Source organism: Misgurnus anguillicaudatus, unplaced genomic scaffold, assembly GCF_027580225.2.
Source record: "Misgurnus anguillicaudatus unplaced genomic scaffold, ASM2758022v2 HiC_scaffold_31, whole genome shotgun sequence".
NCBI classification, from domain to species: Eukaryota; Metazoa; Chordata; class Actinopteri; order Cypriniformes; family Cobitidae; genus Misgurnus; species Misgurnus anguillicaudatus.
The window spans coordinates 5,523,542-5,541,547 of NW_027395281.1; the positions used below are offsets into that span (position 1 = coordinate 5,523,542).

At 37.1% G+C, this 18,006-nt stretch overlaps 3 protein-coding genes and 1 long non-coding RNA gene across 5 annotated transcripts; 3 read left to right on the forward strand and 1 right to left on the reverse strand.

The window, feature by feature from the left end:
* The first annotated feature begins 3,210 nt into the window (after nt 1-3,210).
* Nucleotides 3,211-5,456, forward strand: tmem88bl (transmembrane protein 88b-like). 2 transcript variants are annotated; one of them, XM_073865518.1, is made up of 4 exons: nt 3,211-3,307; nt 3,494-3,629; nt 4,321-4,603; nt 4,697-5,456. In XM_073865518.1, exons 3-4 carry the CDS (start codon nt 4,322-4,324, stop codon nt 4,922-4,924), a joined length of 510 nt encoding a protein of 169 aa, XP_073721619.1. In that variant the 5' UTR covers nt 3,211-3,307; nt 3,494-3,629; nt 4,321; the 3' UTR covers nt 4,925-5,456. The 2 variants fall into 2 exon arrangements, with proteins under 2 accessions (XP_073721619.1, XP_073721618.1); XM_073865517.1 differs by having other exon boundaries at nt 3,267-3,383.
* LOC141363050 (uncharacterized) lies at nt 4,459-9,738 on the reverse strand. The gene is made up of 2 exons (XR_012368557.1): nt 9,631-9,738; nt 4,459-4,986 (listed from the first exon to the last, which is right to left on the reverse strand). It is a non-coding gene; the product is annotated as an uncharacterized lncRNA (long non-coding RNA).
* LOC129453235 (von Willebrand factor A domain-containing protein 1) lies at nt 9,497-13,306 on the forward strand. The gene is made up of 5 exons (XM_055217365.2): nt 9,497-9,737; nt 10,634-11,179; nt 11,271-11,549; nt 12,031-12,306; nt 12,379-13,306. The coding sequence occupies exons 1-5, from the start codon at nt 9,671-9,673 to the stop codon at nt 12,648-12,650; spliced, it is 1,440 nt and encodes a 479-aa protein (XP_055073340.2). The 5' UTR covers nt 9,497-9,670; the 3' UTR covers nt 12,651-13,306.
* An 835-nt stretch (nt 13,307-14,141) lies between these two features.
* LOC129453237 (olfactory receptor class A-like protein 4) lies at nt 14,142-17,814 on the forward strand. The gene is made up of 4 exons (XM_055217369.2): nt 14,142-14,739; nt 15,537-15,800; nt 15,902-16,156; nt 17,444-17,814. Exons 1-4 carry the CDS (start codon nt 14,521-14,523, stop codon nt 17,690-17,692), a joined length of 987 nt encoding a protein of 328 aa, XP_055073344.2. The 5' UTR covers nt 14,142-14,520; the 3' UTR covers nt 17,693-17,814.
* Nucleotides 17,815-18,006: the final 192 nt, after the last annotated feature.

Genomic DNA, 18,006 nt, shown 5'->3' on the forward strand with positions numbered 1-18,006 from the left:
TATATAATATATGGACTTTCTGGATTTCATATATTGTGTATATACTATATGGATTTTCTAGATTTCACACACTGTGTATATACTATATGGACTTTCTGGATTTCATACATTGTGTATTTAATATATGGATTTCTGGATTTTATACATTGTGTATTTAATATAAGAACTTTCTGGATTTCATACATTGTGTAAATAATATATAGGGGTTTTTTTAGATTTCACACACTGTGTATATACTATATGGATTTTCTGGATTTCATACATTGTGTATATAATATATGGACTTTCTGGATTTCATACATTGTGTATATAATATATGGATTTCTGGATTTTATACATTGTGTATTTAATATATGAACTTTCTGGATTTTATACATTGTGTATATAATATATGGAGTTTCTGGATTTTATACACTGTGTATATACTATATGGATTTCTGGATTTCATACATTGTGTAAATAATATATGGACTTTCTAGATTTCATACATTGTGTATATAATATATAAGTTTTTCTAGATTTCATACATTGTGTATATAATATATAGGTTTTTCTAGATTTCATACATTGTGTATATAATATATAGTGGTTTTTTAGATTTCAAACAATGTGTGTATACTATATGGATTTTCTGGATTTCATACATTGTGTATATAATATATGGACTTTCTGGATTTCATATATTGTGTATATAATATATGGACTTTCTGGATTTCACACACTGTGTATATAATATATGGATTTTCTAGATTTCACACACTGTGTATATACTATATGGTCTTTCTGGATTTCATACATTGTGTATTTAATATATGGATTTCTGGATTTTATACATTGTGTATTTAATATATGAACTTTCTGGATTTCATACATTGTGTATATAATATATGGAGTTTCTGGATTTTATACACTGTGTATATACTATATGGATTTTCTAGATTTCATACATTGTGTATTTAATATATGGACTTTCTGGATTTCATACATTGTGTATATAATATATGGATTTTCTAGATTTCATACATTGTGTATTTAATATATGGACTTTCTGGATTTCATACATTGTGTAAATAATATATGGCCTTTCTGGATTTCATACATTGTGTAAATAATATATGGCCTTTCTAGATTTCATACATTATGTATATAATATACAGGTTTTTCTAGATTTCATACATTGTGTATATAATATATAGGTTTTTCTGGATTTCATACATTGTTTATATAATATATGGAGTTTCTGGATTTTATACACTGTGTATATACTATATGGATTTTCTGGATTTCATACATTGTATAAATAATATATGGACTTTCTAGATTTCATACATTGTGTATATAATATATAGGTTTTTCTAGATTTCATACATTGTGTATATAATATATAGGTTTTTCTAGATTTCATACATTGTGTATATAATATATATGGATTTTTTAGATTTCACACACTGTGTATATAATATATGGACTTTCTGGATTTCATACATTGTGTATATACTATATAGGTTTTTCTAGATTTCATACATTGTGTAAATAATATATAGGGGTTTTTTTAGATTTCACACACTGTGTATATACTATATGGATTTTCTGGATTTCATACATTGTGTATATAATATATGGACTTTCTGGATTTCATACATTGTGTATATACTATATAGGTTTTTCTAGATTTCATACATTGTGTATATAATATATAGGTTTTTCTAGATTTCATACATTGTGTATATAATATATAGGTTTTTCTAGATTTCATACATTGTGTATATAATATATAGGTTTTTCTAGATTTCATACATTGTGTATATAATATATAGGTTTTTCTAGATTTCATACATTGTGTATATAATATATATGGATTTTTTAGATTTCACACACTGTGTATATACTATATGGATTTTCTGGATTTCATACATTGTGTATATAATATATGGACTTTCTGGATTTCATACATTGTGTATATACTATATAGGTTTTTCTAGATTTCATACATTGTGTAAATAATATATAGGGTTTTTTTTAGATTTCACACACTGTGTATATACTATATGGATTTTCTGGATTTCATACATTGTGTATATAATATATGGACTTTCTGGATTTCATACATTGTGTATATACTATATAGGTTTTTCTAGATTTCATACATTGTGTATATAATATATAGGTTTTTCTAGATTTCATACATTGTGTATATAATATATATGGATTTTTTAGATTTCACACACTGTGTATATACTATATGGATTTTCTGGATTTCATACATTGTGTATATAATATATGGACTTTCTGGATTTCATACATTGTGTATATACTATATAGGTTTTTCTAGATTTCATACATTGTGTAAATAATATATAGGGTTTTTTTTAGATTTCACACACTGTGTATATACTATATGGATTTTCTGGATTTCATACATTGTGTATATAATATATGGACTTTCTGGATTTCATACATTGTGTATATACTATATAGGTTTTTCTAGATTTCATACATTGTGTATATAATATATAGGTTTTTCTAGATTTCATACATTGTGTATATAATATATAGGTTTTTCTAGATTTCATACATTGTGTAAATAATATATAGGGTTTTTTTTTAGATTTCACACACTGTGTATATACTATATGGATTTTCTGGATTTCATACATTGTGTATATAATATATGGACTTTCTGGATTTCACACACTGTGTATATAATATATGGATTTTCTAGATTTCACACACTGTGTATATAATATATGGACTTTCTGGATTTTATACATTGTGTATTTAATATATGGATTTCTGGATTTTATACATTGTGTATTTAATATATGAACTTTCTGGATTTCATACATTGTGTATATAATATATGGAGTTTCTGGATTTCATACATTGTGTAAATAATATATGGACTTTCTAGATTTCATACATTGTGTATATAATATATAGGGGTTTTTTTTAGATTTCACACACTGTGTATATACTGTATGGATTTTCTGGATTTCACACACTCTGTATATAATATATGGGCTTTCTGGATTTCATACATTGTGTATATAATATATGGACTTTCTGGATTTTATACACTGTGTATATACAATATGGATTTTCTGGATTTATACCAGGGGTGGCTAACGTCAGTCCTGTAGAGCCGCAGTCCTGCTGTTTTTAGCTCCAACCCTGATTAAACCTCACCTGCCTGTAGTTTTCAGGTGACTCTTTAGACCTTGATTAGCCTATTCAGGTGTGTTTGATTAGAGCTGGAGCTAAACTCTGCAGGACTGCAGCTCTCCAGGACTGACGGTCGCCACCCCTGGTATATTTTTTTAGATTGCATACACTGTAGATTATGATTTGATTATAGTGAGGATTAAATAGCTGTGTTATTTTAGGTGAATCTTTTTTTTCCACTATAACATTTTCCCATTATGCTTTTTTTAGTTTAAAAGGCTTTCAATGTGATTCATCTCCTTACATAGATCTCTCTCTCTCTCTCTTTCAGGTCCCTCTCTCTCTCTCTTGTTCTGTTTCTGTGTATCTCTCTCTCTATCTCTCTCTCTTTCTGTGTGTCTCTCTCTGTGACTGATTCATTTGGATGTATCTGTGGTCTGGATTAAATCTCCGCAGCTCTACAGCAGGTAAGATGCTGTAAACTTTAACTTGTATGAAGTGAGACTTTGTGTTGTTATAGATTATTGCTATAATGTATAATTTTGTTTCCGTACTGATCTCTTAAGATGAGATTCAGGAGTAAACACCCTGTAGATGTGTCTCTGAACAGTGAGATGATAAGTTAAGACTGTCTGTTTAGGGATCATAAATGTGTTTCCAGCAAGTGTGTGTTTGTGTGTGTGTCTGAATTACAGTTATATCTCACACGAGTGCATGTAACTCCTGCAGTCAGATGTTGTGTAGTTGTAGGAACCATAATGTTTACTTGCATGTTTGCTTAAGTGAGCCGAGGATAATCTATCAATCAATACATGAATCAATGCAGCTGGTTGAGACAAAACACACAGTTCATACAAACACTGTTCCTCATTTTAAAATAATCCAGCTCTGAGAGACTACAGAAATATAATCATCATACCAGAGAAATAAAGGCTTCTTATATTAACACATAACATATACACATCTGTAGTTTATGTATGTGTGTGTGTGTTTGTTTTCTTGCGTGTCTTGTTTGATGAAGTGTGCACAAAGTGAGGTTTTGTTAATGTTTCCTGACTCATAAGGGTTCTTTTCCTGCTCACCTCTCTCTCTCTCTCTCTCTCTCTCTCTCTCTCTCTCTTTCTCTCCCTTTCTCTGCCTCTCTCTCTCTCTTTGCAGGATGTGTGGAATGGCAATAGTTTTGGATGATGGTGGAGGTGATGAAGACTTTGATGTCAGTGATGACGGGATACAGATGTTGCCGCCTCCACCGGTTCAGTGTGATGGAGGGGTGTGGGGTCCCCGGCGGGGTCACTGTGGGTGTCTGGTGTGGGTGATGGTTCTGCTGATGTGGAACATGACGCTGATGTTGGTGTGTGTGGGGTTAATGTTTCTGGTCTTCAGTCTGGTTCTGCTGCCCGCTGCTCTGCTGCTGTACGCCGGCTTCCTCTGTCACTCACGGGTGAGATGGACGACACACCCACAACACGCCCACACTAACACAAACACAATCTCCTAAAGTTCAGTCATTCTTCTTATATTGTGTTTTTTGTAGGTTCTGGCGTCTCAAGCCTCTCTCTGTCAGTACCTCGATGATAACAGTTGCTCCGCCCTCATCATCCTGGGTTTCGTGATGATGTCACCATTGATCGTGATTGCTGCGGCGACATTCTGTGGTCTTCTTAGGCGACTACACCTCCTCTTATATTTTCAGCCAATCACAGGAGCTCGATACCGTGGGCGTGGCTTGTGCTGGAGGCGGGACGTCCATGCCTGGGTTTGATGGACATAAACATCCACTGTTCTCAGGTCAGCTCCGCTAACAGATATAATCTCTGTCCATACCTAAAAGTTATGGTACGGCAAGATCTTAAATCTACAGCAAACACAGGCACAATTTATAAGCAGAACATCATTTGTTACTTTGAATCTGAGGTTTGTGAATTTCGTAAAGCTTTGTTGATGTCATTGTATTGTTCATGGTCAAGTATTAAAGTAAGTTTTAATGTGTGTGTGTGTGCTGTTGTGTTTTATCTATGACCTTTGTCGTGTGTGTGGTGTACTTTTGTTCATTGGTACATTGTGGTGTGATTTTTACATCCGTTCTGTCTTTTTATGTAACTCAGATTGAGTGATAATAGGATTAAAGTATGTTTATTTACATTTTAATTATATTCATTACTTTATAACAATGACAATTTATTTATATGAGAAAGTCAGACATTTGTGGACTGCCACATTAACATTTATTGTACTGTAGATTAATCATAGTGAGCTAATGATGCTTTTGTGAAATAAATGTGTTTCATATATTATTTAGATGATTGTGTGATTATTACCTGAATCTGTGTGTTTATCTGATTGGAGGTTAATGTAAATACATTAACAGTTTGACCTTAATAAACTCACTATATGATTTGCATATTCAAAACTTCTAATGTGCCCCCCAACACACACTGATTGGTCACCATGACAACCAGCAGCGGTTGGGGTTTTGCCATGGCAACGTAATGGGATGAGAGAGTTGAGGTAATGACAAATAATGACAAGCAGTACAGAGAGAAAGAGACTGAATGTATTACAGATACTTTATAAAAACAAAACACACACACACACACACACACACACACACACACACACACACACACACACACACACACACACACACACCTCTGAATGGCATCCAATAACAAATTACTGATTTGTTCCTGTTCCTGTCATTTGACTGAATTGTAAGCCTGTCTCAGTCATTTAAATATTAATGATGTGTAATTAGTCATTATTATGACGGTCAGTGGGCTGAACACTCCCTCTATTTAACTGGTTTACTGAGTCATTATAGAGAGCTGCGGGGATGAGGTCGTGTTGGAGTCTAACCCCAGAAGTAAGCTGGACACTAGTTACCTCAACATTCATTTTAGATTATCAGAAAAAAAATAAACTCTGTGTTTAACGAAAGTTTATGACACGTTTTGTCCAACAAGATAATCTTCACAGACGAACACAACTTTCGTTGCTTTTTAAAAATGAAACACAAGCTCTACACAAATCATTATGATGTTTCATCAGTGTGTGCTTGCTGAAGATAAATCTGTTTGTGAAGGATTCAGACTGATTCTTTAGCTCACTGTTGGATGTGATGTCCTGTTGTTTGTCTCTTATGTTCGATTCATTCAGTCATTCACCCCAGTGACTCTCATTACGCTGAGATATAATCTCTCATTCATTGATGATGATAATGATGTATTGTGTGATGTGCTGATCTTCATCACACCTGACTCCACCTGACCTTAGTGAAACACTCGGCCACACACAAACCAAACCTGACCGCTATTAACTCTTTCCCCGCAAGCCTTTATAAAAACAAGTGTCCAGCAACGTTGACAGAGATCAGATTCAGTGTGATGATCAAAACATGCACAGAGTTTGAACTTTTTGCCCTAAGGGGTTGCTTTCAAGTTTTATAAGCTGTGTAAGAGTGCCACCTGGTGGATAATAGTGCAAGTACAGATTGCCAGAAAAACTCGTCATTGGCAGGGAAGCGTTTTCTCTTAATTGATCAATTAACTCGTCAATGGCAGGGAAAGAGTTAAAGACAACATCTTACTTTAGTGATGTAACACATATCTGTGTAAACTGAATATTTATAGAAACTAGATTCTGAAGAAACTGTGAAGTGATGCTTGCAGTGGCAACATCTACCAGTGATTATACTCCAAGTCACATGTAAAACAATTCAACCCCCATGTCCTTATAATATTCTGATGCAGAGATATAGGCCTTTTTAAATCGGTTGCTAGTGTTCCTCTGTTTGGTTGCTTGGGAATAAATTGGCATCCACCAATGATTATAGTCCAAGCTACAAGTGTCTCTAAGATGTTCTGATGCAGAGATATAGGAAGGGGAAAATGGTGGATGTAAGCGTCTCCATCAGACATTTTTAGCGAAATGCCGTGTGTCGAGTTTTGCTAATGGACAACATGGAGATGATGTTTGCTTGTGTATGTGTTTGTGTGTCTGCCAAAATATACCAGCAAATTTATTTTCAGTACATTAATAATAAGTAAAAGTATAGTTCTACTTCAGTAGTACTTCAGTGTAATAAAGTAGTGTATTTAGTGAATTATTGAAATAAATGGTGACTCAAAATAGCACAAATGCGTACACTTAGATGTTCTTTCAAAAAAAATAAGTACAAAAAGGTGTGCATTTAATTAAAATGTATTTTAGTGGCCTTTTTTTCCTGAGACTTCACAAACCCTAAGAAGTTTAAGAGACCCCTAACATCAAATGACCCTTCAATACACTGACCACTTCTCCCATAATGCACTGCTCTTCAAGGGCTCCGTCTCTTATCGTATGAGCCTTGTAAGCACTTATCAACTCTCTTCTAAGAGAAAATGGGTTGGTAACAAAAAGGATCTCAGATAAGAGGCAAACGTTTATCTCTTTAATGTTTTTCTCTCATGTGATTAACACTTCGCTGCCATCAGCCCATTTCTCATGAGCTACGAGCGAGAGTGTGTGTGTGTGTGTGTGTGTGTGTGTGTGTGTGTGTGTGTGTGTGTGTGTGTGTGTGTTGATGGTGGTGATTATTGTGTGATTTATGTGTGTGTTTATACACTGCTGCAGTGCAGTTGTAGTTTATCATGATGTCCACGCTAAAATATGGACCTCACTTTGCCATCAGACAGAATCACTGAGACTCTTTATTCAGTCTCAAAGACTACAGGAGCCAACACACAATCATCTCTGGACATCAATGACATTATTGTGATTTAACACAGGATCACATAACACCACAACAGCTTGATTCTTTTTATACATTTCATATAATCCAGGAAATAATGATGTGTTTATAGTCAGCGGTGAGTCTGTGTTTTTTTAATATAGAAATTGTATGACTTTGCATATATTTGACTAACGAAGCACCTGATGTTATTTCAGATTTAAAGAAATATTCCACTTTCATAAAAAATCCAGATAATTGACTCACCCCCATCTCATCCAAGATGTTTATGTCTTTCATTGTTCAGTCAAAAAACAAATGAAGTTTTTAGAGGAATACATCTCAGGATTTTTCTCCATATAGTGGACTTTAGTGGACCTCAACAGTTTACAGATTCAATGCACCTTTAAGGGCTCTAAACGATCATAACCGAGGCATAAGGGTTTTATCTAGAGAAACATTATCATTTTCACCTTAAAAATAAAAATATGTACTTTTAAACCACAACATCTTATCAAGCACTAGCCGTGTGATCACATGGAAAGGTCACGCATGACGTATATGAAAGTACCGCTCCAGTATTTACAAGTGTTGAGAAAGAGGCGCGTTCAAATGTTGTTGAATCTGGAATGATATTAATTAATGTCTTTTTGTAAGTTTATTGTTTAAAATGATCCACAAGTGTGCGTTTCACATATGTAACGTGTGATCTTTCCATGTGATTACGTAATATGTAAGGTCATCACACAGCTAATGCAAGACAAGAAATTGTGGTTTAAAAGTAAATTATCATGATTTTTGTTTTTATGAAAGTGGAGTAATCCTTTAAATATTTGGAAGGAAATGATAATGGGTGGAGACTTTTATTCAAATGGTAATAGCAGTAATGCAAACAAATGATATTTATAAATAAAAGACGCAGTATTTCAGATGATCTGGAGTAGCTATGAGCAATGAAAAATACTCAGCTGGACTGAAGTGAAATATTCTCTGTTGTGTTCTGACTGTCTGTCTGTCTGTCTGTCTGTCTGTCTGTCTACAACATAAAGCAATCATGAAAATGTCATTTCTCTTCCTCTCTGCCATTTTCACATCCCACTTAAAGGTCTTTTGATGTCACATTGGCAATTTTCCCTCGCCTAGAGACCAATTCATTCCCTCTGAATCTATCATTTCTCTTTGTGTGCTTTAATCATTACTCAAGATTAATTTTATCATTAATAGCCTAACTCACACTGGACTGAATCAGAGTAATTCTTTAACTGTAAACGGCTTTATGTTTTCATGAAGTTTGCGTCTGGTTGTGGAAAAGCGGCTGATGACATTGAGAGGTTTTGTCCATAAAACTCATGTGAATTACAGCTTTGTATCTGCACAAACTCCTTCATTCCCTCACGCTGTGGGTTTTCCAATGAATTTCCCAACTCTTATACAAATATCACTGCTGGATTAACACAAAGACTCAATAGAGAAAACACTCATCCCGTCTCTCTCTCTCTCTCTCTCTCTCTCTCTATTATTGTGAGATTATTTACAGTAAGTGTTTTTATTCATTGTGGTTATGTCTGAACACGCAGTCTTGTGTTCACGGGCTGTCACTCTGTCTGGGGGCGTTTGTGATTGTGACGCGACGCTCGCTCGCACGCGCGCAGGGCACACGCGATGATAAGAGTCTATCAAACTTTACTAAAGTAAGAGGGACAGATGAAGGTGGATTTTACATCACTATTAAGACAAATAAAGCTCGTTTCTTTACTCACGTATCCGTGAAAACTGCAGCTGCGTCTAATTTCTGCTTTTATGGAGCTCCGGTTCATCTGTCTGCTTGTGAGCGCGTGCCTGTGTCTACCCTGCGCGCGCACCTCAGGTAAACCCAGTGATGTGCACGTGTCAATCTGTCATTAACGCTTAAAAGAACGATTAAGAATCATGGCAAGAGTTACTGTATAAAAATGGTTTTGTTTATAAAAAACTTTACTTATTATTATTAAATATTCTAGTTTTTTTTAACATTAAGTAAAAACTTTATTAAGTGCAAAAATGATCCAGAGTCAGTTTTTTATGTCCATTTACAACCCTTTAGAATAAAATGATCTATTGTTACTTTATTTGAAAGAGTCATGAATAATAATGTTGGTCTCTGCTCTGATTGGCTGTTTCTCGTTCAATAGCTCAATGTGTGTGTAAACAGATCTTATGTTTGAGTCTGAATCAGATTTTAAGGAATAATTAATTGTTTGGAGATTGTTAATGGACGTTTCTGAGTGGTAAGTTTGTGTTTTTTTCAGTATGCAGTATTTTAGTTTAAAATCAACATGTTATTGCACATACAGTATAACATATATTAAGTAATCTCTCTCTGGATCCGGATTTGTGCTTTCATCCTGCAGTAATTCTGCTCTGCTCTCCATGTTTCATTTGACTTCAGTAATTATAAATGACTTTGGTTTATTATTAACACGTTTGAATGATGTGCCAGACAGCAAAGTAAGATCTAATATTTCACTCTTACTGAGATTTATTACTTACCCAAAAAGTGTGTACATCTTAATCAGGGCATATATGAATATTCATCACGCTCCAAATTTGGGTCACATTTTACATAAATCTCTCCTGCTTGATATGAATTTTCTGCTTTACTTTCTCAAATAATGAGACCAGGATGATCTCCTGCAACTTCAGTGATGCTGTCATTAAAATATCAAAATGTTAGATATTCTAAATGTAAGGTTTGCATTTGTCTCTTTGATTTCTCTCTGTTAGTGTCAAACTGTTGTGAGGGAGATATTTTACTTCTACTGGACTCATCTGGTAGGATGAACTCAAATGAGTTTTCCAAACTGCTGCAGTTCCTCTCGGACCTCCTGCAGCCGTTTCTATTGGGCCGTAGTCAGGTGAGGGTGGGGCTTGTGCAGTTAGGAACCAAACCAAGATTGGAATTTGGCCTGGACACCTACAATACCCAAAATGCCCTACAAGATGCACTGAGGAGGACGCAGCAACTCCATGGAGAGACAAACACAGATGAAGCTTTGCAATTGGCTCAGAGAATACTGCATGATGATGCTAACGCAGAAGCTCCGCCCAGAATACTTCTCTGGCTCACCGATGGGGTGTGGCCAGGGACGGCGGAAGGACCAATGGCAGCGCTGCGACGGCAGGGTGTGTCCGTATTGGCTGTTTCAACTGGACCGGGAAATTATCAAATGCTGCTAAATGTGGTGACTCCACCCACTGAAGCCCATCTGTACTTTGTAGATATTGATGACATCAGCATCATTACTGCAGACCTGAGGGAGGCCATCATAGGTGAAACATTCACAAAGATTATTTTAGGTTCGGCTCATGTATACATGATTAGTGATATATCTTGATCATAACTGCTGTTTGTCTTCATCAGAGCTGATTCGTGCGGAGCGTCTGCAGGTGCGTGATGTTCGTTCCCACAGCGCTGTGCTACATTGGCGGTCGGCTCTCAGTGAAGGTCTGAAGACTTATGAGCTCCTCTACGGGCCCGACATCTCTAATGGCACCAATAACAAACTCACCATACCTGGGGACTTCAGCTGGACCGAACTCAACAACCTGCAGCCCGACACGAGCTACACCGCCCGGCTTATTCCTGAAACCAACGCTCCCAACATCAAAACCCTCAGTGTTACCTTCAGAACTCTGCCTGGTGAGGACGTCTGTGTATGAACACATCAAATATTTAAAGTTGGGACACTTTGTTGTCCTCTGTAAACTAAATGCTGTTGATTGGTCTGTAATATAATGGGCAAAAATTCTGATGATGACATTTTTCTCTGTGCAGAATTATTTGAATTACAGTTTTTATAGACGCTAGGACACATTTCTCAATACTTAGGTCAGTTTTGCAAAACTCTTCACACAGTTATCCTAACAAACTTTCAGCTTGGCAAAGCAGTTCACTACTTCAGATGTAGTCATTGAATTCATTTTGTGCAAAGCAATGATAATTGATCCTCAGTTTAGCCCACATAGACTTCTGTTGTGCTCACTGTGTGAAGAGTTTTGAGAAATGTGTCCTAGCGTCTGTAAAAAACTGTAATTTATTCCACACCAGATAATTCTGTTGTAAACACAACATAAAGAGAAACCGGATATATTGACTGTACCGCTATATTACCTCCTTTTAGAGCATTTTGGTCCTGTCACAGTGATGGTGTCAGATTTGGGTCCAGACCGCTTGCGTGTGAGGTGGGATCCGGTCCAACACCATCAGGTCCAGCAATATCGTGTGGAATATGGGTCGATTCCCAGCGGTCCGGTTCGTACTTTGACTCTGCCCTCGTATCAAAACTCTGCCCTCCTTAAACGTCTCCACCAACACACTGAATATCTCATCACCGTCACTGCACTGCACTCGTCAGGCCAGCAGAGGGCGATGTCCATCAAAGCCTGCACACAGGAAGGTAAAGCTCATAACTTTCTCCTGTTGTACACAAAACATGATTTTTAATTGATTTATCTGTTGTTTGTTTTAGTTGTCCCTGCGCTCCTTGACCTTCAGCTGAGTCCAGTGGGGCGGGGTTCAGTGCAGGTTGATTGGCGGGGAGGTGGAGAGGGGCTGATGGGATATTGGGTGAGTTGGAAGAATGAAGATCGGCCTTTATCATCTTCGTCTTTCTCGCGGTTCCTGCCTCCAGGTTCACTGTCCACCCTGCTGACAGATCTGTGTAACAGCAGTCGAGTCTGTGTATCACCCGTGTATCGGAGCGTCAGGGGCGAGGGCCTGTGCTGTACCGCACACACTTAAACTTAACTACACACATGACTGCACATATAACTCTCTTTATAATACCATAAACAATCTTTTCTTTATTGGACCTAATTTGTCCAAACGTGTACAGATCCATGCGGCATCCAACACCTGATTATAACATCTGACTGGATTTAATACATAAAGAATTGCTCATTTGTACAAGTAGAGATCTGTGTCTGCTGACACCTGGCGGCCATCATACAAAAAACAACATTAACCAGAAGAGATGTATGAGAAAAATAAATGTGTTTTCTAATGTGAAATAAACAACTATGACTGAAATAATTTTGTTTTTAAGAGAAATGAAGAGGTTTTTTATGTTACCCAGAGAAGAAACACAGTGTCCGCTAAATCAGCTATATTTTTAATTAGTTTTAATTAACATTGTTTTTACTATATATCATATAAGATCAATATACAGGAAATATAAGAAGAGAATCAAAATGTGTAATATTTTGTATTAATTTCATGTATTTTTGTGTGTTGCTTTGAATTAAGTCGTTTGCTATACGCCTATATGTAATACTGTATGTTTTACCATAATATGACACCTGCATCTTTATAAGAAGATCTATAAATCAGACAAATCATGGATTCACATATATTAGATTATACATTTTAAAATAATAAAGTTATTGGATGTTTGTCTCAGTGAGACTGCGTGTGTTCACTAATGATTTGGGCTGCTAACTAGTCAGAGATTAATTGGGACCGGTGGGTTAAATTAATCCCTCGTGTGTAAAGATGCATGTTCAGCCCAACACATCCATATCTCCGGCCTTTCTTTTTATCTGTCAAAAGATCATGAACTGACAGGTGAGATACACCTGTAAAAAACTTTTATGAAATAACATTTAACCCCACTGCATTTATCACGGGCAGAACCTTTATAAAAAAAAAGTGCACTTTTGCACCTCAATTCATATTAGTCTACATATTTCTACCTAAAACTGAGTATTGTCCCGTACGGCTTTTGTACCTTTTATTATTCTTATTTACAATTTTTGTGTCGGGTGACAAAATTGAGCTGTTAAAAAACCATCAATTTCCTTCAAAATCTCAAAATCTAGTTACCTCCCTGCTGAAAAAAAAGAATAAAACCATTACAGAAAATTCTGTTTCCATTAAAATACCAATAGGAACCATTAGCTTTTACCATTAAAACCACTAGACTGTAGTGTGTTTTGGGCCATATTCCATTAGAACCAATAAAATTCCCAATAAAACCAATAAAACCATTAGAATTTTCTGTAATGGTTTAATTGTTTTTTTCAGCAGGGCTACCGTTTAACATACTTGAATGCAGTATCCATTACATACTGTCTCTCACAGATGGACGTGTCTGAAGATAAACTGATCTCACTTCATCCAATCAGACCCCAGAGACAGATAACATCTCACCTGTGTTTCTCTATATATTATCTCCATTTCAAGGGGTCCACTATATATTAATCCAAATATGAAGATGAGTTGATCAGTAAATCATCTATAAGCTCAGGACAGGCCAAAACGTGCATTCTCATGAAATCCTGGAGCTGTTGGGTTGGGTCTTTTCTAATGAATTGGGCTGCCAACTACTCAATGATTAATGAGCCTGGTGGGGTTAATTATTTGTCCGTGCGTGAAAAATGCTTGTTCAGCGCTTGTATCCTAATGCATCCGTATCTCTGGTGGAATCTCGCTGGCCATGTTCTCCTACCGCAGGAGGGCCGGGATGGAGGGGATGTTGTTGAAATTTAATTGGTAACCATGGTGATCGAGGGGGTTTGAGATCACTGAAGCGTCACAGAGAACATTCAAAGAGAAGCTTTATAAATGATAAGCGTCAGAACCGCTTGAGCACCTGATCGATCGGTTATGAGTTATGGCTTCGTCGCCACTCTACCTCACTGTCTACATCTTTCTGGTGATGCTGGGGAACTTGGGGAACGCTACGGTCATCGGAGTTGTCGGAGAAAGCATTCTGCGCGATCCGGGAGCAGTCCGCAGCTCGGATGTGATTTTGGTCAACATGGCTTTCTCTAACCTGATGGTGTCGTTGACGAGAAACTCGCTTTTGGTGGTCTCCGACCTGGGAATACAGGTATGGTCAAATAACCAATGGATGGATGCTTGTATTGATCAGTTGTGTTGGATAGATGGGCGCTGGGATTGATGAATGGTTTGCTGAATAGTTAGATGGGTGGTTGGTTGAATTGATGGATGTTTGCTTCAATGGTTATATTGATGGTTGGTTGGTTGGTTGGTTGGTTGGTTGGTTGGTTGGTTTGTTGGATGGATGAATGGAATTCTGATGAGAATAAATTAATTGAACAATAGAGTTTGAGGACAACAGAGGTCTGCTTCATGTCCTAAAAGGTTACCTTTGAAAAATTTTAATCTGTATAGTTGGAGAGTGGGTCAACAGCAGATCTATCATCCTTACATTTGAACTGTCTCAGATCAGATCATCTCAGCAGTATTAGAGAAACAATTCAAGACTACATAAACCTCAAATCCGTTGAAATCCCCAATGCACCCTTAAGTTGAGGCTCTGCTGAACTGGGAGTGACTGGTTTAATGTTTCTAACTGACCCCACAGGAAATTGACTAGAAGGATATTCTTGAGGATGTTGGTTTTATTCAGAAATAATTCAGTCATTTGGAGAAAGGTTTGGAAAATTGTTTAGTCTGCAATATCCAGTCAAGTGTCTAGGACAAATAAGTCCAGTTTATAAGATAAAAGATCAGTTTTTGATTAGGGTTATTACCTTTCCAAACTGCGAAGTTGAAGCAACCCAACAGGTTGAAGTCAGATATCTCAAATTCTTTCAGGAATAATAATCTGTATCTATGTTCATTTTTTAGTCCTAAACTCTTTTCGTTCCTATCTCTCCATAGATATTCCTCAATAAAAACTGGTGTCGTTTCATGATGGGCATCTGGGTTTGGTTGCGCTCTGCAAACGTTTGGTCGACGTTCTTTGTCAGTGCATTTCATTTTCAAACCCTGCGTCGGGTCTCCCCACCCATCATCAATCTACACGGCCCACGTAAGCTTCCAAAATCCCTCATACTTGGGTTCTTCCTCCTCTGGAGTCTCAATCTGATCTACTCCATCCCAGCGTTTTCCTTCTCCATAAACGGAGGCGCGAATTCCACTGAGGTTTAACTTTCTATTGTTCATCTATCAGATTTATTAGGCCAAATTCAATTGTCACCTTCATGTGACCTTTAACTCCTCTCTCTTGCTCTCTCTCTCTCCAGACTTTAATGTTGGTGAGCAGCACAACTCGGCCATTGCTCGGTTGCATCTGGGACTTTCCGACTCCCGCCAGTGGCCTGGCCTTTGCCACCTCTTCTATGGTGATACATGAGACCATTCCCATCATCCTGATGAGTATCACTAATCTGGGATCTCTGCTGACGCTGTATTCCCACGGACTCACACGGATCGCTGCTCATAAGAGTCAAGATGCACCTGTAGCCAGCCGGATCCCTGCAGAGAGGCGGGCAGCTAAGGTGATCATTCCTGTAACAACTTAGTCTAAACAGAGCTCTCCAATCTATCCTGCAGCTCTTTAAAGTTTAGCTCCAACAACTTTGTCTGGATTTTTCTAGCAGACCTTGATGAGCTTAATCCGTTGTGTTGAATTTGGGTTGGAGCTAAATTCTTCAGGGTTGTGGACTTCACTGGAGACCTTTGGTTTAAACCTTGCTGATAAAACCAGCTGAGCTGTACATCACTGTATCTTTGTATTTCTTCAAGTAAAAAGGCTTTGATTGTATCATGCTTGTCTTTTTGTGTTAAACACCAGCTGTAATCTTTTGGAAGTACCTTGGAAATAGTGAGACATAACCCAGAAAGCAATTTTGGCTAAAACAAGGCAAAATTTGGGCTGCCAGTGAAAGTCTAATAGACTGTCTTGGTTTTTGCTTGCCGGGAAGCAGTTGAGATATGTTTGAAGCTTGTGGTGCAGGTGCACTGGACATCTTGTATTTCATTCACCGTCATTCATATGAAAGAACAAATCAATAATTTGTGTAGAGCAGTGGTTCCCAATCCTGGTCCTCGAGTACCCCCTCCCAAAAAGTTTTAGATTTGTCTCCTTATTTAAAACACCTGATTTTACTGATTTTACAGCTTGTTAGGGAGACATGTTTACCATTTTGGAAGGAGGCTGATAAGTTGAATCAGGTGTTTTAAATAAGGAGATATCTAAAACTTTTTGGGAGGGGGATCTCAAGGACCAGGATTGGGAAGCAGTGGCTTACGTTGTACCAGTGCCCACTACTGTTGGAACTTAAAGTGGGTTCAAATGGAACGCCCTAACTTACAGGTGTGAACTACTTTCCCCTCCATCATTTAACTTTGTATAGTGCGAGCTGCTGAAGTCACACAAACAACCATGTTGCATTGTGGTATATGGAGCTGCCCGAAGTGTACAAAAGAAGTAAACTCACTCCCTCTGTTAAAATCGAGTGAGCAAGAGTCTTTCCATATAAACTTCCTCGTCCACTTGACAAATAATGCACTTCAAAATGACGACATGGATTCCCCTGAAGGGAAGTGTTTAGGGAAGTCTTGTCTAAAACTGGAGTGGAAAGCAGCCCAGGATTGGGGAACACTGGTGTAGACTCTCTCTCATTTAGAGAAATTTATCTCTGTGAACTTTAACCTTTTGAGCAATAGATGAAAATTGTCTTCTTAGCTCTGAATATAAAACTCCAGACTTCTCTTCAATTTAACTGAGATTAAGATATAAGAGATATAAAGATTGAAGAAATGATTTGTCTGTGTTTGATCAGGTGATTCTGGCTCTGAATATGCTCTTCATCGCATCATGGGGCACCAGCGTCATTTCTGTTAATTACTTCAATTATAATCGCGGATCTTCAACTGAGTTCCTGCTGATCGTCGCCCGTATCGGAAACATCACCTTCATCGCTCTGTCACCCATCATCCTCGCTGTGGGACACAGGAGACTCCGGGCATTCATAAAGTCAGTCCTGTCTCACATACTATATCTAAAGCCTGTCTGTTCAGGAAGAACATGAGAGAGAGACAGATGTCTGTCTGTTGTTTACTGTATCATGATGTTACTAAAGTCTGTTTTATGTATCGCATTTGAATTTGAGTTTTTCTTTTCAATAAAGTTGCATTTCGTGTCTGACTCAAAGGTTTTCTTAGATTGATTTTATCTGACATCATATGAAGAAGATGCCTCAGGTTTATATCATGACAGGGTTTGTCATGTGTGTTTACTGACACCTAGCGTTAAACCACACAGCTCTTCTTAGTATTACAGAATTACACCATTTAACTGTTTTCCTATTTGATAACTGGATAGGTGTGAGTGATAATGTCTGAA